Source organism: Orycteropus afer, unplaced genomic scaffold (assembly GCF_000298275.1).
Source record: "Orycteropus afer afer isolate SDZICR_OR568_19922 unplaced genomic scaffold, OryAfe1.0 scaffold00174, whole genome shotgun sequence".
NCBI classification, from domain to species: domain Eukaryota; kingdom Metazoa; phylum Chordata; class Mammalia; order Tubulidentata; family Orycteropodidae; genus Orycteropus; species Orycteropus afer.
In genome coordinates, this window is record NW_006921761.1 from 1,808,989 (window position 1) to 1,832,141 (window position 23,153).

The 23,153-nt window shown below is 38.9% G+C and overlaps 1 protein-coding gene across 1 annotated transcript in view; it reads right to left on the minus strand.

The window, feature by feature from the left end:
• The window catches only part of ZCCHC7 (zinc finger CCHC-type containing 7), a 261,868-nt gene that overhangs the window by 52,195 nt on the left and 186,520 nt on the right, over nt 1-23,153 (minus strand). The window contains 3 exon segments of the mRNA XM_007947000.2: nt 11,002-11,172; nt 12,070-12,195; nt 13,843-13,886. Of these exon segments, the coding sequence (XP_007945191.2) occupies nt 11,002-11,172; nt 12,070-12,195; nt 13,843-13,886 (341 nt within the window).

Genomic DNA, 23,153 nt, shown 5'->3' on the forward strand with positions numbered 1-23,153 from the left:
ACACTACCTACCTGAACTAACACAAATACGGGTGTATAACCTAAAAATTCCTATTAAAAAAAAAAAAAAAAAGGAAAAAAAAATTACCTAGAATCCTACTACCAGAAACAACCACTGCATTTTGGAATATTCTATTAAAAACTTTGTTCTATATACAAAATTAAACAATGGAAACCCAAAATTTAAAAGACAATGGCACTTACTAGCTCCAAAAAACCCAATATTAAGCATAAATCTAACAAAAAATGTAGGAATATGTATGCTGAAAACAACAAAATTTTGATGAATGAAATTAAAAAAAAACTAAATCAACAGAGAAACATACTGTGTTAATCAATGGGAAGAGCAGAGTATCAGTTCTCACCACAATGATGTATAGGTTTCACAGAATACCAATCAAAAACCCATCAGGATTTTTTATAGACAGAAACAACCTGATTCTAAATTTATATGAAAAGGGAAAGGAACTACAACAGCCAAAGCAATTCTGAAAAAGGAGAAAAATGTTGGAAGAATTATATTACCTGATTTTGAGACTGCCTATAAAGCTACGGTAGCTTACATTCAGCTGTTAACCAAAAAGTCAGCAGCTCAAACCCATGAGCTGCTCAGCAGGAGAAAGATGAGGCAGTCTGCTTCCGTAATGATTTCCACAGGGGACCCTATGAGGCAATTAGTTTACTCTGCCTTGAAGGGCTGCTATGAGAAAGAAGAGTGAAGGAAATCAAAGACATAGGGAAACAATTAGTCCAAGGGACTAATGGACCATAGGAACCTCAGCTTTCACGACCCTGAGACCAGAAGACCTAGTTGGTGCCCGGCTACCAATGGCAAGCTCTCAGAGAGGGATCAAAATTAGAGATCCTGGACAGAATGGGAGGAAAAATGTGGAACAAAGTTCAAAAACACAAAAATGACCAGAATTACGGGTCAGAGAGAGACTGGTGAAACCCTTAAGAGTATGGCCCCAGTTTACCCTTCAGGCTTGGAACTGGACTCACTCCTGTGGGTCAGCTCTCAGCCAAACAACAGAAAGACCTGCAAGCGGACCACTTACCTCAGGAAGACGCACCCCTTGAAACAGTCAACCATGAGAGATCAGAGGGACAGCATTTGCATGGGGGGGACTAGACAGACAGGAATGTATAGGTAAGAAGGACTCAGGGCAGGGGTGGTCACAGGGAGGAGATGGAAGGAGAGTTGTTTATCGTAGGGATGGTAACTGATGAAATGAAACTAATGTGTACTGTTGAGAGTATAACAAATCTGCTTTGTAAATTTGCACCCAAATCATAATAAAGAAAATTAAAGAGGAAAAAAAAAAAAAAGGTTGCTATGAGTTGGAATTGACTTGATGGCAGTGGGTTTGGTTTGGTTTGATTAAAAAAAAAAAATGCTACAAGAATCAAGATAGTATGGTACAAGAGAAAGGATAGACACCTAAATCTATAAACGGAGAAACTGATCCACATAAACATGGTCATTTGATCTCTGACAAAGATGCAAAAATAATAGAGAAAAGATAGTCTTTTCAACAATGGTGTTGGAACAACTGGTTATCCACACCTAAAACAATAAACTTAGACCTAAACTTCACCCTTTACACAGAGATTAACTACAAATGGATCACAGATTTAAGTGTCAAACACAAAAAACTATTATTTAGGACAAAACCTTTGTGACCTTTTGGGCAAAGAGTTCTTAGAAATGATATGAAAAGAATGACCCATAAAAGAAAAAAATAACAAACGGGACTAGACCAAATTTTAAGCCTTCTGCTCTGTAACAGACACAGTTCTCATTGATGCTCTCCTCCCGCCCAACGATGCTGGACATTTCCTTCTGTGCTTCTGTGCTATCCTTACGCTTCCTCTGCTGAAGTGTCTTTTCAGATCCTTTGTTCATTTTTAAATCGAGGTGTTTATTTTCTTTTTTCTTTTTAGAGTACTGTCTATATTTTAAATATCCCTCTTATCAGATGTGATTTGCAAATATTCTCTCCCAGTCTGCAGCCTGACTTTTCAGTCCCCTGACATTGTCTTTAGCAGAGCAGAAGGTTTTAAATCCTTTCTTCTCTCTCACACACACATACACACACTCTGAAATCAAACTCAAATATAAAGAAAACACTTTTACCACTTGCCACATACTACACTATTTTCCTTCCCTTCTCATCTATTTTAGTCTATTAAAAAATGTTGGCTGGAAAGTATGCATCAAAAAGATCATAGGGGTCATGTCAAAAGGACTCAGCAGCCAACTTGCAGAGGTTTAAATGAGTCACAGATGGGACAATTTGAGCATCAGGAAAAACAAAAACGTCAATGGACTAAAACACACACAGAATGTTTAGACAGATGAATTCATAATGATATGAAAACAAATAAACAAGCCTAACTAATAATCTTCCTTATTGGTTATCTTTAGTGGGCTATTTTGAAAACTGGTAGATGAAAAGAAACCTCACTGCTGTCGAGTTGGATCCGACTCATAGCGACCCCTCCTTGGGTTTCCGAGGTGGTATCACTACGGAAGTAGGGATTCCAGCCCTTCCTGTTGCATTTGTTGGAGGGGGAAAGGAAGAGAGGAAGAATGTGTAAGCAGCAAGCTTAATGCTAACGTATGGCAAAATGCTATGACTGGATTAATCTGGGAAGCGGATACTTGGGGTGCTGTTGCTTTATTATTACTATAGTATGTGTTATTACCTTACTTTGTATGCTTGAAAATTTCATGATAAAAATAAAACTGAGTATTTTGACACCCTAAGTATAGAAATTCCCCATATTTTAATTTTTCTCTCTTTCCTGCCCTGGTGACCCAATGGTTAAAGTGCTCAGCTGCTAACTTGCAGGTGGTCTGAACCCACCAGGTGCTCTGTGGGATCACAGACGGCCTCGGCAGCCCTGTGGGTCGCCGCGAGTCAGAATCCACTAGACAGCACCCAACGACAGTACCCGGATTATTATAAGTTTAAAATCAGATTGAGTTTTCAAGAATCATTTCTAAGATTTACATTTAGTTTAAAAGCAGCTTAACAAGAGGTATTCAAACATGCTCTACGTTTTCCCGGTTTCATTGCTCATTGCTGCTAATTTTGCTCCCTCTCTTTCCTATTAACTTCACAAATGACCCATAGCTTGGCTAGATCATCTTCATCCCCCAGAATTCTCCAGCGACTTCTCCATTGCCTGCTGGTATTTAGAGTCACACAGGAGAAATGTGATGTTAACCTGGTTTGTGTGTGTTATGTGCCCTGCACCCCGTCTGGATACTTGCACAATTTTGGGAAGGGGCTGGAAAGTCAGAAGTTTCAGCAGTGGGTGCCTCGATGTGGGTCTTCTGCCTTTCTCATACTGGGTATGTACTCTGTTGGTTAGAAAACCAGTCTCGACAGCTCAAGGACATTTTCTTTTTGCCATTTGACTTTGGACTGCTTCTCCTCTATCTTTTCTATTCACATTGCTGAAATCCCCATTACACTCAGATCAGATCTCCTAAAGTCCTCTAAACGCCTCTCTTCTTTATTCTCCCAATACCAGCCCCTCATCTATCCCCATCCCCCTTTTCATCCTTAGGAGAATTTCTTCAGGTGATTTGGTTTCTCACAAATTCTAATCCATTGCTCATTCTCTCCACTGTGCCTTTTCTAAAACATTTCCTGCCTTGCACTACTATTTCCTTTCCATCGGTCCACTGTTTACTCAAATCTGACTTTAAATTCTCATTGTGGGGAAATTCGTAACAAACCATTTCAACCATTTTTTAACACACAGTTCACTGACATCACTTCCTCTCACTATGCTGTGTAGAAGTTGCTGCTCACCACTTGCAAACATTTCCTTCTCCCCCTAGAGCAGTAACCCGTGGCCTTCCGCCCACCCGCTCTCGCTGACCACTAATAAACTATGACCTCTATTCATTTGCCTATTCTGGATATTTTAAATAAGTAGAATTATACAATTGTTGTCTTTTTATGCCTGACATTTCACTCAGCATAATGTTTTCAAGGTTCATCCGTGTTGTAGCATGTATCAGGTCTTCATTTCTCTTCATGACTGAATGAATTCTCCTTTTAAAAATAAACTTTGGAGTTGCTAAAAAACATTTCTGTATACAACTGATACTGAAGAGAAAAATTTTTTTTCTAGCACCAAATATTTGAAAAGGGATTCAAGAAAAATACGTCTATGAATTATTTTTTTCCATTGCATTTAAAAATCTGACTTAAAAGAGTGACTCTTTGTCTAGCTAGCATAAAGTTTGTGTTTGAGGATGGGAAATACAGCAGTGGGTACTGGTGATGGTTATACAACATGATTAATGCAACTGATTTCACTGAATTGTACAAATGACAAGTGCTGAATGGCAAATGTCGTGTTATCTCTATTTTTTTACAACAATAAAAAGAAAGAGAAAACCCTATGGACTTCTACTCTGGCAAACACGGCATTGTCAAGAGTTGGCATTGACTCGATGCCAATTGTTTTTTTTTTTAACTTTTGTTGTGGTGAAAACATACACAAAACATTCACCAATGTACCAATTCCTCATTTACAGCTCAGGGACATTGATGACATTTTCCATGTCGTGCCATAATTATTGCTATCCTCTTCCAAAATATTCCACCACCATTAGCAGAAACTCAGTGTCCCAAAAACAAAAGCTTCTCCTTTCCCCCTCCCTCCTACCCCCAGTAACCATTAATAATCTTTGGGAGATTATATATACTTTCACAGAAGTAATGAACTAATGAACGAGCTGTATTCCAAGGAGAGTTCAGGACACAGTTTTCATTACAGCAAGAATATATCACTCATTACACATATATATTTAGCGATCTTTGTCAGAGGATACAAGTCTTAAGTAAATGAAAGATATTTACATGGAGAAGGAAAAGCAATGATTTAGAAGCAGTCATGGCAAGTAAGGAGGAGGCTGACCCTACTTCTTAATTCAGAGGATGTGGGTCAAAGAAAAGTGAGCAGCAAGCATTTGAAAAGGTTGAGGGGAAACAGCATTTTCCAGGGAAGGCCAGGTGTCAAGACAGATCTAAGGCATGTACAGGACTGGCTGGACTTAGTGAGAACCAAACAGTTCCAGCAATCTGGGGCCAGAAAGACTATGTTTCCAAGTGAATCCTCCTGAAGGGCTTTTGGGGAAGGGATGGACTAGAAGCCTCTCTGGAAGGAGTCAGCAGAGTCTAGATTTGATTAGGCTCCAAGGAAATTCTACCCCAGGTGGATAAGCTAGAAACAGACATAGCTAGCATCCAGAACCTTCACATGTAACTACAAAACCCAGTAGATCCTTGCGGATTTTGGAGAAGGGGGCTGCCTTCTCTGAAGTCAGCCACAGCCTAACTCTATCTTAAGAACTTATACTCTTTGGGGTTATTAATTCTCAAACCATTTTAGAATGGTGTCTAACATAAATTGGTTGTTGTTGTCATGAGGTGTTGTTGAGTTGGCTCTGACTCATAGTGACCCTATGTACAACAGAACAAAATGTTGCTCAATTGTGCAACATCCTCACAATCCTTGCCCGTCGTTGAGCCCATCATTGCAGCCACTGTACCAATCCATCTTGTTGAGGGCCTTCCCGTTTCGCTGACCTTCTACTTTACCAGCCATTGTATCTTTCTCCAGGAAATGGTCCCTTCTGAACACATGACCAAAGAAGGTGAGATGAAGTCTGGCCATTCTCGCCTCAAAGGGTGCGCTTCCTCCTGGACAGATTTGTTCTTCTTACAATCCATGGTATTTTCAGTATTTTTTGCCAAGACCATAATTCAAAGGTACCAACTCTTCTTTGGTTTTCTTTGTTCATTTTCCAGCTTTCACATGCATATGAGGTGGATGAAATTACCAAGGCTTGGATGGTGGTTGTTGTCGTTATGTGCCGTCGAGTCGGACTCGACTCATAGCGACCCCTCCTTGGGTTTCCGAGGCAGTATCACTACGGAAGTAGATTACCCAACCTTCCTTCCGAGGAGTGGCTGGTGGGTTTGAACCACCAGCCTTCTGGCTAGCAGTTACGTGCCTTAGGCACTATGCTACCAGAGCTCCCAGGCTTGGGTTAGGCGCACCTTAGTCTTCAAAGTGACATCTTTGCTTCTTAACACTTTAAAGAGGTCTTTTGCAGCAGATCTGCCCAGTGCAATATGATGTCTGAATTCTTGACTGCTACTTCCTAGAGTGTTCACTGTAGATCCAAGTAAAATGAAATCCCTGACAACTTCAATCTTTTCTTCATTAATCGTGATGCTGCTTATTGGTTCAGTTGTGAGAATTTTTGTTTTCTTTAGGTTGAGGTGTAATCCATACTAACACTGTAGTCTTAGATCTTCACCAGTAAGTGCTTCAAGTCATCTTTACTTTCAGCAAGTAAGGTTGAGTCATTTGCATACTGCAGGTTGATAATGAGTCTTCCTCCAATCCTGATGCCATGTTCTTCTTTATATATTCTCAGATTATTTTGCTCAGCATAAAGACCGAGAAAATATGGTGAAAGGATACAACCCTGACACATACCCTTCCTGATTTTAAACCATGCAGTGTCCCCATGTTCTATCTTAACGACATCCTCTAGGACTATGTACAGGTTTCTCATCAGCACAATTAAATGTTCTGGAATTCCCATTCTTTGGAATGCTATCCATAATTTTCTATGATCCACACAGTCAAATACCTTTGCTTAGTTAATAAAACACAAGTAAACATCTTTCTGGTATTCTTTGCTTTCAGCCAAGATCCATCAGCAATGATATCCCTTGTTTTGTATCCTCTTGTGAATCCAACTTGAATTTCTGGAAATTCCCAGTCAACCATTTGTGAATTATCTTCAGCAAAATTTTACTTGTATGTGATATGAAGGGTACTGTTCAATAATTTCCACAATTTGTTGGATCATCTTTCTTTTGCAGTGGGCACAGATATGGATCTTTTCCAGTAAGCTGGCCAGGGAGCTGTCTTCCAAATTTTTTGGCAAAAAGATGAGCAAGTGCCTCCAGCACTCCATCAGTTTGTCGAAGCATCTCAACAGGCATTCCGTCAATTCCTGCAGACTTTTATTTTGCCAATTTCTTCAGTGCAACTTGGACTTTTTCTTTCAATACCATTGGTTCTTGATCATATGCTACCTCCTGAAATAGCTGAACACGGACCAATGATTTCTGGTGCAGTGACTCTGTGTATTCCTTTCATTTTCTTTTGATGTTGCCTGCAGCATTCAATATTTTGCCCATAGAATCCTTCAATATTGTAACTCAAGCCTTGAGTTTTTTCTTCAGTTCTTTCAGCTTGAGAAATGCCAAGCATATTCTTCCCTTTTGGTTTTCTAACTCCAAGTCTTTGCACATTTCATTTTAATACTTTACTTTGTGTTCTCGAGCTGCCCTTTGAAATCTTCTGTTCAGCTCTTGTACCTTATCATTTCTTTCATTAGCTTCAGCTGCTCTCTGTTCAAGAACAAGTTTCAGAGTCTCCTCTGACATCCACTTTGGTCTTTTCTTCCTTTGCCGTCTTTTTAATAACCATTTGCTTTCTGTGTATATGATATTCTTGATGTTATCCTACAACTTGTCTGGTTTTCAGTCATTAGTGTTCAATGCATCCAATCTAGTCTTCAGATGATCTCTACATTCAGGCGGGATAAATCAGGGTCATATTTTGGCTCTCACAGACTTGTTTTAATTTTCTTCAGCTTCAACCTGACCTTGTATACGAGCAATTGCTGGTCTGTTCCACAGTCAGCTCCTGGCCTTGTTTGTGCTGAAGACACTGAGCTTCTCCACCCTCTCTATCCACTGGTGTAGTCAATCTTATTGTTGTGGATTCCAACTGGTGGGGGACATGTACATAGCCACCATTTACATTGTTGAAAAAAGGTATTTGTAATAAATAAGTCATTGGTCTTGCAAAATTCTATCATGTGATCTTTGGCATCATTTCTATCACCAAAGCCACATTTTCCAACTACACGTGATTCTTCATTTCCAACTTTTGCATTCCAATCACCAGTGATCATCAATACATCCTGAATGCATGTTTGGTCAATTTCAGGCTGCCTAAGTTGGTAAAAAAAAAAAAACCAACAAACCTTTTATTTCTTCATTTTTGGCTTTAGTGGTTGATGCATAAATTTGAGTAAGAGTAGTATTAACTAGCTTTCCTTGTAGGTGTATAGATATTATTCTATCACTAACAGCACTGTACTTCAGGATACATCTTGAAATATTCTTTGTCAAGATGAATGCTACACTATTATTCCTCTTCAATTTGTCATTTCCAGCATAGTAGATCATATGACTATCCTATTCAAAACGACCAATATCAGTCCATTTCAGCTCACCAATGCCTAGGATATCGATCTTAATGCTTTCCATTTCATTTTTTACAACTTCCAATTTTCCTACATTCATATTTTGTATGTTCTACATTCCAATTATTAATGGATGTCTGCAGCTGTTTATTCCCATTTTAAGTCATGCCCCACAAGCAAATGGAGGTCCCAAAAGCTTTACTCTATCTGTGTCACTAAGGTCATCTCTACTTTGAGGAGGCAGCTCTTCCCCAGTCTTATTTTGAGGGCCTTCCGACCTGATGGGCTAATCTTCTGGCACTATATTGGACAATGTTTCAGGGCTATTCCTAAAGTTTTCTAGTAATGTATCAGACAATGGTTCACTGCTATTCATTAAGGTTTTCACTGGCCAGCCAATACTTTGCTAAGTGGATGGCCCCTTCCTTCTTCTGAGTCTGTCTTAGTCTGGAAGCTCCACTAAAACCTGTCTCCCATGGGTGACCTTACTAGTATTTGAAATACTAGAATGGCTTCCAGCCTCACAGCAACACATAAGCCACCACAGTATGACCAACTGACAGGCAATTGATGGAATATACATTACAAAAAAAAAAAAAAGGGAAAAAAAACCAGCTCACTGCTTTCGAGTTGAATCGACTCACAGTGTCTCCTCCTTGGGTTTCTGAGGTGGTATCTCTATGGATATAGATTGCTCAATCTTCCTTTTGAGGAATGACTGGTGGGTTTGAACTGCTAGCCTTCTGGTTAGCAGTCAAAGTTAAAGACAAAGGGCTACAGACAGAACTAACAGCTGACTGTATAACCATTCACAAGTCACTCTTAGCTGCTCTGCCCTACAGCTGCTTATTCAAAAACTTCCCAGTAAGGTCCCACCCCTTCTGTTATCATAGGCAAGTAAGACCCTGTTTGCAAAAACACTTTGGAAGAAAGGAGTAAACACATATAATATTGAGCATAACACCAAACTGGAAAATCTTTCTACGAAAATTGTAATGGACAACTTAATGCAGACAGCAATAGTATAAAACTAAGATAACTTAGGATTTATTATTTTTAAGACTTTGTAAATATCTGAAAAGTAAGTTGAAACTACTTTCGAATGAAATTATACCTTCTACTCTGAAAATTAGAATAAACTCATCAATCATATTCAACTTCACTTTTTAATACTAATTAAAACAGTAAGATACAATTTTCTCTTTATCTGGTCAAAATTTTTACAGATTGCTACTTAGTGCTGATGAGCATAAGTGGGCACTCTTCAACACTGGTGGGGGACACACTGGTACCCACTTTCAGAAGGGCGATTTGGCAATACTGATCTACGCATATGTGTACGTATTCCTTATTTACACAATTCCATTCACAGAATTTGACATACTGAGATACTTTAACACACACACACACACAATGCAGCACTACCTGCTTCAACAACCAAACGGGAAACAACAGTAACCTAAATTTCTTGCTAAAGAAAGGCTGGTAGCTCCCTCCAGACTACTGAAGAAAAGTCACTCATTAGAAAGCTGTATCCCCCGAGCTGATACCGAGGGAGAACCATAAAGAACCGACTGGAAAAAAATCAAGTCATAGGGCAGTGTGCATAGTATGATCCTATTTTCATTAGTTTAGAAAAAAGAGTTTTAAAAAATTAAAAGAAACAACAGCAAACTATTTACGAGAGAAAGAACACACTCGCGCTCTAATTTGTTTTCACCTGACGGTCTTCTCCCAGCCTATTACTTTTTGAGCAAAAGGCTACAGATGCACCTCATTGTGAATACAGTCAGAGTGTCTTTGTAGCATGTCTGAGAGACACACAAAGGAGAGGAGAAGGACCTGCTTTGTTTTTAATAGACAAGTAATGCCTGGAACAATAAGAGCAGATCCCTTAAACCAGTGATGACAGGCGCCTGGGTAGGAGTATGAAAAATGGCTTCATACTGATTAGCTGGCAATACAAAATAAACATATGCTACCACGTAGTAAGAGATGCAATTAAGAGCTAAAATGACAGACACTTAATGAGACACTCATTAGCAGTTAGGAGTAAATTGAATGTAAAACTGTGTTTTCCACATCAAAGCTCACTTACCTCAGTAACTCTTCCGGTCCCTGAAATTCATAGGCCCAGAACCCCAGACACATTTATAGTATGATGCACACAATACCAAAGTCATGTTTCAATGTGCTGCATGGGACTAAAACGTATTCTAAATTACTTTTTTGTCTTTTTGTCTAAAGAAAATGCTAAAACCAGCAGACTTAAGGTCCTGAGTGGCCTGTTCCTTCTGCCTAAGACTATTTATTATACCAGTGAGAGCCATGAAGATGCAGCATCAAGACAGGCTTAACACAGGCATATGTATAAATGTTAGCTGTCTACATCTTTTCACCTCAATATGCATGACTACAGACACAACATTTACATGCTATTTAGGACCTCTAAACTAAACCTTTACTTGGCCAACACACTGAGCAAAGAGGCTTACAGTATCTGTTGATGCTGCAAAGCCATTCAGTAAAACCTGAGACATCAGAGTCCTGCTCCACGTCATTAGTGGCCCTCACTCTACATGGTACAGAATACACATCCTTTCAGTTAGGCTGACTGACAGTGCCCAGCTGGCACACTGCCCCCAAAGCCAACCAATTCACTGGATACAGGATACTCACGTCAGCATAGTGGCCTATCGTATCACAGCGGTCACATCGTTTTCTCCATGAAGATCTCCCAAGACATCTGTGAGTGGAAGACATGGGCAAAGAACAGTCTAAGCAAAAGCGGGCCGGACAGGCATACTGGAGGTGTCCTCTCTCAGCACACAGGCAGCAGGAGCGGACTTTCTATTGGCAGACAAACAGAAGATTGCGTTAGCAAAACATTGCAATCTCAAGTAGCAGAAGGTTATTTTTCTTTTCCTATAAGAAGATCCCATAAAAAGTGATTTCTAATCTGAAACCCCAGTGAAGATCTGATCTTGAACCTAATTATAAAATCAAACCAAATGTCTGAAATTAGAGCTTTAACATAGGCCATCTAGGATACTGTGGTGGCCAAAATGGCTTAGTGTTCATGTACTGTCAGTTGGCATTGATTACTCAGGGAACGTCGTACAGGAACAATGACAAAGTAGAGGGTCTAAGAGGGAAGGCAGGATGAGGAGAAGCTAGAAGGCAAGTCCTAAGAGGGACAGACACAGAAAGCAGCTGTTCTGCAAAAACAAGGACAAAGAAGACACACAAGAACTATCTCAAATAAGCGAAAGACCACCATTTTGAAGGAGTAGGGCATGGAAGGAAGGTTTGTTAAGAGCTTAATGTGTCAGGCAATGTCTAAGAGCTTCGCTGCTCCAAGAGTTGATGTACCTGCTTAATACAATTTACTTCAATAAACATTTATAAATGCCTTTCTCTATCAGTGAAAATCACTCCAAATGAAACAAGCTGTCCTATAAAGTGGACGTTTTAGACAGGATAGGGCTTTCAGGAATCATCTGAGTCCACCTCCTTCTATGATACAGGAGAAAACATAGACACAGAGGGCTGGATGACTTGCCCAAGGTCACACAACTAGTGCTGGAAAAGTTGGAACTAATACCAGGTTTTTCTGACTCTAGTTTATGATTTCTTTCCACTACACTGGGGTATGAGCTCCAAAAGATTTAAATTCTATGGGATAGGATTCCAACCCTAAGATTTTATGATTTTAATATGGGAAGAAACATCACATATTTCACATACTTGGGGAAGGGGGCAGTTTTTTGACAAATGGCCACATTTGTCACAGTTTCGACAGATAACGTTTTTGTTGGCTGAATAGTACCGGTGGGTCCATCTTCCAGATGATCTATTATTACATATCTGGGCCTAAAGGGAAAAAAATTAAGAAAAAAATTAATTTCATTCTTTATAAAAACAGTCTAATTTCTCTATTTAAAGTTATCAATATGAAGAATAAAGAAACATCAAGTGTCAAATCAGTTACTTTACCTTGATAAAGCAAGAGAAGTAACAGCCGCTGACTCTTCAATTTGGAATCTAGCAACAGGGATTTTTTTTTCCCCAAATATATTTTATTGAAATATAATTTATGTACAGTGAAATAAACAAAACTAAAGTGACATGGGTCGATGCATTTTTTTTTCCAGTGTTCCCTCCCCTCCCCTCCCACCCCCTGGTAACCAACAAAGTTTCCTTCCAAATATAAACCTTTCCTTGACTTTTTACAATAATGAACTAATACTATATCTGTCCTTCTGTGATTGACTTGTTTCACTCAGCATAATGTCCTCCAAGTTCATCCATGTCATGCAGTGTTTTGCAGATTCCACATCATTCTTTAGTGTTGTGTAGTATTCCATTGTGTATAATAGTTTGGTTATCCATTCTTCTAGCAAGAGGGAATTTTGTATTCTCTTTAGAAAAGGCAGAAAAACTTAAAAGGGCGGATGCCAGGAAGATAACTCTACTTCTCTTTGCCCTACCTCCCTATTCTTTTATATTTCTTTTCCTTAGTGTCCCCTTCTTTTTCATCTCTCTCTACTTATGGTTCTGGTTAGTAGGGCTACCAACATGGACCATTTAGACATTCTGGTGCCATTCAGGGCCAAAGACAATGCAGACTTCTACCTCTGAATATATACCATATTTTTTGGAATAAGCAGTTTTCTTAAATTTTTTTTAAAGCAAGGGAGAGTGTATTTATGATTTTGCCTATTGTAAAATTATAAAACCCCACAGCTACTGAATACACTTTCTTTTGAACAGCCTAAGGTTATTCTTTCAAGATTTTTTTTTTAAGATTCATTCTGCCCACACAGTGATCCAATTCTAGCCATCTCATATTCTAGCCTACATTTAGCATCTCCTGAGAGAATATTAGCATAGCATAGCACATGGAATATTTACACAGGGAAATGTAAATCCCAAATCACACTTTTGTCTTGTTTGGTAGAGTTCCATCTTTGGAACAGCATTCATCCTTTCCTTGTTATTCTGTTCAACTGGCCACGTAGACCCCAGGGCATACATTCTAGTTTGTTCTTGAAACTTTTCTTCTACCAAATTGTAAAATTATTCTCCTTTTTCTAGTATCTGCCATAATTAAGGCTAATAATTGACAAAGACAAACACCTGCCACATCCTAAATATAGACTAACCATTTCCTTCCACTGAAGAAGCAGTTCTTTCCGGTGTAGGTCTTCAGTGGTACCAGGCCATATGGGCTGAGGAGGACTCACCATGGCAGAGGAGAAATAGAGGGAAAAGGGACCTATCTCTGTGGCTATTAACTGACTAGCAAAAATTAAGACTGAACCCCATTTCTGAAAAGTTCAAGTACCCATAAAATAAAACCAAACTTTTTCTTCTAAGTCACTTGGATCATTGCTGTTGAAAAACAAAAACAAAAACTTTCCTCTGAAAGTTATCAAAATAAAATAAAATAAAAGGAAAATACAAATCAAGGACATTATTAAACTATGACTCCCAATCTCAAAAACAATTTGATTTTACCTCAATGTCTTTGTCACTGATGAACCAGTTTACATCATCTTCTCCTGCAAAACAAATGAAGAGCAGAGATATTTAATGAATTGAACTTTTTGAGAACTGTAATTTGAGTTGCATTTAAAAACTATACACTAGAAAGGAATCTGGCTACAAATCTAGTGATTTTGCCTGAGCTACGATGTTTGCTATTATAAATCCATGTAACTCAACCTGGACACCTTGAAAGCCCTTCTAGACTGATTATTCAATTTGTCAGTATTCAAAGTGGACCCCAAAGGGTGGTATAAAATCTGGATGGCTTAAGCTTTTCTCTTAGTTCCATTATTAGTTGCATGAATCTGAACAAATCACTTAACCGCTATGAGCCCCTGTTTCTCTGCCTGTGAAATAGAACAGCACCGCCTGTCAACCTTCACAGCACTATCAGAGGAGGTGTGTTACAGTGCTTCAGAATCATCACATGCTACACAAATACCCAAACCCAGCATCAACCATGTCCACCGGCCCTCCACTGGGGGTGACTTCCAATCGAAGTTGGAAAAACTGGACTTTGGATATTATGTCATTACGAGGGTGGGGAACTTAGCCCTGCAGTTTATAATAATTACACATGATGAATAAAGAAGCAAAAAGGACACCAAATATCCAGAAACCACTGAGCTAAAAATACAACTGAAAACTTAGAGGGGAAAAAATACAAATGAAAAAAACCTCAAAACTACTTTTTTCTGTATCACCTGTTTTTTTTTTTTCTTTTCCCTCTTTGCCCTGCCTCCCCCCTCCCCCCTTCTTTTTAATTGTGATTTGGGTGAAAGTTTACAGAGCAAATTCACTTTCCATACAGGAGCTCACATACACTTTGTCTCAAGACACTGACTACAATTTCCCACAATGCAACAGCTCCCCTCCCACTTCCTCCTGATAGTTAGCTCTTCCCTGTGTCCTTCCCTCCACACACTCCTGCCTGTTGAGCTGTCTCCCTGTGCATACACAGCCCTTCTATTCTCCCATGATTGTTCTCTCCAAGGAGTGTATCTACCTAATGTAAATGTTCAGCTCATATATCTGTCTCTTGTTTGGCTGGAAGCCACAGGAGTGGGTTCAATTCCAGACCTGAAAGGCAGGTAGAGGCCATAGTCTCAGTGGTTCCATCAGGCTCTATCAGACCAGCAAACCTGGTACCCCTCTCTTTTCCCCCTCCGAATGATTCTGAGTTTTGTTCCACCTTGTTCTCCCACTCTCTCCAGGATCTCCCACATAGATGCCCCTCCAAGTGGTTGGCAGTGGTAGCCAGGCACCATCTAGTTCTTCTGGTCTCATAGTTGTATAGGCTGAGGACTGCATGGTGTACCAGTCGCTAGGACTAATTGTTTCCATGAATCTTTGGTTTTCTTAATTCTTCTTTGCTCTGGATGAGGAGAGACCCATTGTTAAATCTAGATGGCTGCTTGCAAGCTTTAAAGTCTCAGTTGCTACTTGCCAAAGTAGGAGGTGGAACAATGTTTTGTGTAGTGTGTTATGCCAACTGAGCTCAATGTCCCCTGAGACTATGGTCCCGAGCCCATAGGTTCAACTACTCATTCCCTCTGGGTTGCTGGCTGTGACCAAGAAGTGACTACAACCTTGTCCTTTGCTCTACTATATACCTGGAAATTCTTTGCCCTGCCCCTTTATAAACTTACAAATGACTGCTATTCCTTTAGTCCATCCATGGCCAAGGAGGAAGAGAGAACAGATTTTTTTTCTTCCCATGAAGTGAAGATTTTCTCTTTCCCCCCACCTTCCTACTCTCCTCTATCTCAAAAACACAAACTGTGCTTTCTTTGAAAAGGAATTCTGAAAAGACAAGAAATAATCCATGTTCCCCAGGCCTACCAGGAGGAAGGGGGACGGGACAATCTACTTCCATAGAGAGACTGCTTTGGAAACCCAGGAGTAAGCGTCGAGAGATACATTTTAAATAAAATATTAAGAAAACCAGGAGGATAGTTTACAAAACAGACCAGTGCCTAGGAAAGCACAGACGTTGTGCTGCCGACTCTGCTGTGTCAGTGGAGGCTGCCCCACGCCGAGAAGGGAGACCCGTGACCCGCAGCAGCCCCCAGCCCTCATCTTCACCTCCTCCCAGCACTCCAAGGGGCTGCCTAACACACATGCTCTGCCCCAACTTCCAAAGCTACCTTTTGTATCTCAATGTTCTTCATCATTAAAATTCAAAATGACCACTTGAAATTAAGTACATCACTTACTCCATTTTGTTCTGTTTTCACTTTTTATTGTGGAAATGAAATGCGAAATAGCAACTGTGACTCCCGTCTCCCCCTGAACATGCAAAGGTGCAGAGAACAGGGAGAAAGGGGAAGGTCTTAGGCAGAAGGATCAACTCCATTTAGACTGTGGGCACCCCTACAGGACCCAGCAACACTCTCAGTCACATGTGAACCACCCACAAGCTACAGGACGTTCCTCTGCAGAAAATTCACTGACAAGTACACAGGCACAAAACAGGTTTCCGTCGTAGAGGAAGTGAGTGTTTCTCAAGAACTCACCAAGAAAACATAAACTGACTTGTGGCCCTTCCCTAAGGCTCCAGTTTTGGCCAAATGATAGCTGACCCCTACCTGTGCTCTCTTATCCGTCCTGTTTGCTTCTAAAGTCCAAATTCTAACCCAATGAAAGCCTTGTATAGCACAACTCATTTGAACTTCTCCACACAGCCGATTCTGCACTATTTTTAAATTATAGATCTGAGACTTGGCAGATACCTGGTTCCAGTCTGAACTCTGCCTTTCATTTGCTGTGTGGTGTTGGGCAGCTTGCTTACCCTCTCTGGATCTGTGTAATGAGTTACATTAAATGATATTAACGTAGCCTTCTAGCCCTCAGTTTCTATGATTCGATCAAATTTTCTTTCATTACTGGGATCAAATACATTGCCACTTAGTCTATTATACAAAAATCCTCCAGGCCCTTGCAACGAGCACTGAGGACCTTGCCTTAAAACTAACTTCCCAGAGTCCAGGAAGGAGTACCTTCCATGTACCATGTCTACTCCTTGAAGCCACAGCACGCAGCATGGAGCTACCCTGCAGTGTAAGTTAGGACCGCCCTAAGGATGCCTCGTGCCTGTCCTTAGCTGCTTCATAGCCTTGGTACTGCTCACGTCCAGACTGCTTCTCTTGAGACTTCGGAACTACGACCACAGCAGTAACTGGTAACTCATCCTTTGCGTTCTGTGAACTCGGTTTAACAAACATCTATTTGTTAACAAACATATCTACGGAGAGGTTGCAATAAAGAAGGTGCTGTAGGTTAAGAAAAAATATATATGTTATTAAAAAAAACTTTACTCAGATATCACTGCCATATAATAAAATATACTCACTTAAAAAATTCAGCAAGATGCATGCTGACAAATGTACACACCTGTGTAAACACCAAAAAAATCAAGAGACGGAACATTCCCATCATCCTAAAACGCGGCCTTGTACACATTTTTACCTAGGCAGCGGTGACTCGGTTTTTGTTGTGACAAGATTTGTTTTGCCTGTCCTAGAACCTCACGTAAGTGGAATCATATACCCTTCAGACTTGGAACTGAAGCTATTTCTGGAGGTATCCCCTGTTCTGTTCCAACAACTGCCTTCTGGACCACATGAGCACAATTAAGTGTTCTGCAATTCCCATTCCTTGTAATGTTGTCCATAATTTGTTATGATTCACACAGCTGAATGCCTCTGCTTAGTCAACAAAACACAGGTAAACACCCTTCTGGTATTCTCTGCTTTCAGCCAAGATTCATCCGACAACAGCAGTGACGTCCCTCATTCCACGTCCTTTTCGGAATCTGGCTTGAATTTCTGGCCTTTCCCTATCGATGTACTGCTGCAACTGGTTTTGAATGATCTTCAGCTAAATTTTACTTGTTTGTGATATTAATGATATTGTTAGAAGCCTTAGAACTGATGTGAAGTAATACTGTACTACGATTTTAATTGGAATTTCTCTGATGGACAATGATGTTGGGCATCTCACGTGCTTATATGCCAGTCACATAACTTCTGTGAAAAGCTATTCAAATGTTTTGCTAATTTTAAAAATGAGATGTCTTCTTTTTATTAAGTTGCCCTGATTGCACCATGGTTAAACATTTGGGTGCTACCGGTGAGGTCTGGCTGTTCAAACCTATCAGCAGCTCTGTGGGAGAAAAGAACTGGTGACCCAGTCTGTGAAGAAAACAGCCCGGGAAAGCCCATTGGGCAGTTCCACTCAGTCATGCAGGGTCACTGTGAGTCACAAACGACTCAATGACACACAACAATAACAACAGTTCTCTATATATTCTGGATACAGGTCCTTGATGAGATGTGGAATTTGCAAATATTTTCTCCTAGTTGTGGCTTTTTTTTTTTTTAAAGTAGGATTGTTAGAAGAACACACTTTTTAATTTTAACAAGTCACATTATCACCATTTTCCTCTACATTGTTTTTTGTGATCAAAGAAATCTGCCTATGCAAAGTTATAAAACTGCTCCACGTTTTCTTCTAGAAATTCTATAGGTTTAGCTTTTTATGTTTGTTTAGGTCTATTATCCAATTGTTTCCACACAAACAGCCAGCTGTTCCAGCATCATTTAAAAGATTATCCTTGAATTACTTTACCAACTTGGTTGAAAATCAATAGACTATGTATCTATCTATCTATCTATGTGGGTCAATTTCTGGAAGCTCTATCATGTTCCACTGAACATGGTGTATGCCTATTGTTATACCACATTACAGTGTTTATTACTAAACTGTATAAATCATAAATCATGTATTGAATCATGAAATGTAAGCCTTTCAGTATTTTTGTTCTTTTTTAAGTTTTCTTTGGCTATTCAAGGCATTTTTGAGTTCTTTATAAATTTTGGAATTAACACATCAATTTCTACAAAAAAGCCAGCTGGCATTTTGACTGATATCATGTTGAATCTGTAGATAAGTGTGGGAATGTATTTGAACGATATCCAGTCTTCCAATACATGAATACAGTATATCTCACCATTCATTTTGGTGTTCTCCAATTTTTCTCAGAAATCTTAAGTTTTCAGGTCTTGCATATATTTTATCAAATTTACCTCAGGCTATTTCATGTTCTTTCTGCTAGTAAGTGTTGCCAAGAGTTTATATAGGATTGGAATTATTTCTTCCTTAAATATCTGATAGAATTCACGATCTAGTTTTCTTAGTGGGTCAGGAAGTAAAGATGAGGCTATTCAAATTATCTTTTTCTTCTTAGGCCAGTTTTGGTAAATTGTAATTTTCCAGGAATTTGTCTATTACTTCTAAATTGTTTAAGTTATCAGCATAAAGTTGTTCACTATAGTCTCTTATTTTTCTTTCACTCTCTGTAAGAAACCTAATCATGTTTTTCATTTCTGATAGTGGTAATTAGTATCTCTTCTCTTTGTTCCCTATCATTTTAGCTAGAGGTTTATCATTCTTATTGATCAGTTCAAAGAGCCAGCTTTTGGGTTATTATTATTATTTTTTTTTCCTTGTATTTTCTCTAGTTTCTATTTCACTGATTTCCACTCCTCAGTATTTTCTTCCTGTTATTTATTTTGGTTTAATTTGTTCTTCCTTTTCTAGTTTCCAAAGGTGGATTCTTAGATAACTGTTTCAGATCTTCCTTCCTTCCTGATATAAGCGTTAAAGCTACAAGTTGTCCTCAACCCCTGCTTTGGCTGCATTTCAAAAACTTGATGTTGCGTCTTCATCACCATTCAGTTAGAAACATTCTCTTATTTTCCTTGTGACTTCCTGTTTGACCCACATGCTATTTGGAAATGTAGTTTAATTTCCAAGTATTTAGAGATTTTATCAGCTAGCTTATATATTTGTTAACTGAATTCTTTTTGATCAATAGTCTATATTATTTATCTTTTTAATTTATTGTCCACTTGATGATTGTTCCATGAGCACATCAGAAGAACGTGGATTCTGCAACTGTGGGTACAGTGTTAAAGTAAGTGGAATTAGCTGATTGTGTTGTACAAGTCTCCTACAGCCTCATCGGTTGTCTACTTGTTTTCTTAGAAATTACTGAGATGTAAGGGTTCGCATCTCCAACTGTAACAGTCCATCTGTCTATTTCTCCTTTGAGTTCTGTTGGCTATGCTTCTCACGCTCTGAAATTCTATTATTAAGTGTGCACAGATTTGGGAGTGGTACATTTTCTTAATCCTTTTATCACTATGAAATACCCCTCTTTATTTCTTGTAAGTTTCCTTGTCCTGAAGACTATTTTGGTATTAACAACACCATTCTATCTTTCATGATTAGTATTTGCATGGTACATCTCCCCCACCCTCAATCCTTCTGCTTTTTATAAGTCGGTGTCTTTTATTTAAAGTATGGTTCTGAAAGGTAGCATATAGTTGGATTATGCTTTTTAAATCCAGCCTGATAATCTCTGCTTTTTAATTGAAATGTTCAGATAATTTAGACTTAATGTACTTATTTACACATTAAGTGATTATCACTTAATGTGACTGAGTTTAAGTCTGTTATCCAGCTCTTTGTTTTCTATTTGTCCCACCTATTCTTCGTTCTTTCTGTCTTGCTCTGGGTTAAGTATACCTACTCCTCACTTATTGACTATCTCAGTATTTGAAATTCTGCATTTGCAACAATAGTAAAAAAACCTATTATCCAACTATTATGCACATTAATGCCGTTAGGTCTGGCAGTAACAAATACCAAGGTGCTAGGAGAGAGTAATGCTGGCTGTGATGGTTAGGATTATGAGTCAGCTTGGCAGTTATGTAATGATGTAGTCATCTTCCATTTTCACTTAACATTGATTTTTCCGTAACAACCTGGTCTTTGGAACCTAACACCATGTCAATAAGTGAGGAGTCGATGTATTTTTGTTTAGATTTACTTTCCAGATTATTTCCACTATAGGCTTCTTAGCTAAACTGCTTTCTCTTTTTTTTCTTTTTTTAAATTAGTTGTCCTAGGGTTTACAACATGCATCTTTAAGTTTTCAGTGTACCTTCAAGTAATATTTTACTACCTCAAAAAATATAAGAAACTTAAAACAGTATGCTTTACTCCACCCCACATCCTTTGTGTTATCATTATCATACTTTTTTTTTCCCTACATGTTATAAACCACATGATACCTTGTTGGTATTTTAAAAATTTATTTAAACAGTCCATTATCTTTAAAAGAAGTTAAAATTCAAGAAATAAGTACTGCCTATTGACCCACATATTTACTATTTTGGGAGTCCTTCCCTCATCTTTTATAGGCCCAAGTTTCCATCTGGTATCATTTTCATTCTACCTGATAATCTTCCTTTCATATTTCTTATAATGCAGGGGTGCAGGCAACAAACTCTTACAGATTTTGTTTCATTGAGCCTATCTTTATTTTACCTTTACTTCTGAAGTATAATTTCTCTCTCTATAGAACTTTACATTGGCACTTTTTTTTCTGTCAGTACTTTAATAACATTCTTCTATCGTCTTCTGGCTTGCAGTATTTCTGACAAGAAGTCTGAAGTTGGTCTTTTTCTCTGGTTGCTTGAAAATTTTTCTGTGTATTTCTGATTTGTAGCAATTTCATTATGATATACCCTGGTGCAGTTTTCTTTACATTTATACTGCTTGGGGTTTGAAAAGCTTCTTGAATATGTTTATTTTTTATATAGTTTTTATCTAAATCAGAAAAGTATGACCTCTATTTCTTCAAATTTGGGTTCACTTTTCCTTCTTGAAGGAGCTCTGGTGGCGCAGTCCCTAAAGCATTTGACTGCTAACCAGACAGTTGGTGGTTCAAACCCACCAGCCACTCTGAAGAAGATGGGGCAATCTACTTCTATAAAAATTTACCACCTTGGAAACCCAACAGGGGTCGCCATGAGTTGGAACTGACTTGATGGCAGTGGGTTTGGGGTTTTTTTTTTTCCTTCTTGAACCCCAGTTATACATACATTTTTGTTGTTACATGCCATAGAGTCAATTTTGACTCATAGTGACACTGTGTGAAAGACCAAAACTGCCTCATAGGGTTTTCTAGGCTGGAATTTTTAAGGGAAGAGAGAGCCAGGTCTTTCTCTCATGCTAGGTGGGTTTAAATCACCAATTTTGTAGTCACTGAGTGCTTAACCACTGCGCCACTCGGGGTCCTTACACATACATTAAACCATTTAATATTATCTTACAGGCCACTCATGTCATTATCCTCCCTTCTCTGGTCTTCAGCTTTATATTGTTGTGCCTTCAATTTCATTGCTGTTTTCCTTTGATCAGGGCTAATCTGTAGCTCAGCTCACCCATTTCAAATATTGTACACTTCAGCTCTAGATGTTCCATTTGGTTCTTTTTCATCTCTCTCATTTCTCTTATTATATGCATTATTTCTTCTAAATCTTTATTTTTATTTTTAATCGTTGCTTTAAATTTCTTGTCCACTAATTCCATCATCTCTGCCATTTTTAGGTTGATTTCATTTGACTGATTTTTTCCCCTATTTATGAATCACATTTCTCTGCTTCTTTGAGTGTCTAGTAATTTTTTTTTCTTGGATAATGGTCAGGATGATGGTCATTGTAAATATTATCCTGTTGAGTGTCTACATTTTGTTTTCTTAAAGAATACTGGACTCTATATAAGTAACTTGCAGATCAGCTAGATTCTTTGGAGGCTTTAAAAAAGCTTTGCTAGGTAGGTCCAGAGTAGGGCTAATTTAGTTCTTACACTGAAAGATGCCTTTACTGGGGTGTCTAATGAATGTCTCAGGTATTCAACATTGTCTCTCCCATCTGGCTAAGAACTTGTGTAAATTCTGGGAATTGTTCAGCTTATAGTCAGTAAATCAATAGTTTTTGCTCAGTCTAGTAGAGTTTGACCCTAAGCATGCACAGATTAGAATTCAGTACTTTCAGTACTCAAGAGTACTGAAATAAGGAGATTTTTGGATCAGAAATAACTCCAAAAATAGCTGCAACTCCCTCTTTTCCAGTATTCTGTTCTAAAAATCCAGCCACCTCAGCCTCTCTGAACTCTGATTTCTGCCTTCACATCTCATGAGACGGCCATGCTATGCTTGGGTTCGCCGTCTTGGCACTATGATCAATAAAGTATCTAGGCAGAAAGCTGGAGTAACTGTAGGGCTCCCCTTGTTTGTTTCCTTTCTCTCACAAATCACAGTCAGGCACTACCTGCTGTCCAATGTCTGATAACGGCTGTTTAATACATTGTTGTTGTTGTTATGTGCCATCGAGTCGGACCCGACTCATAGCGACTCCTCCTTGGGCTTC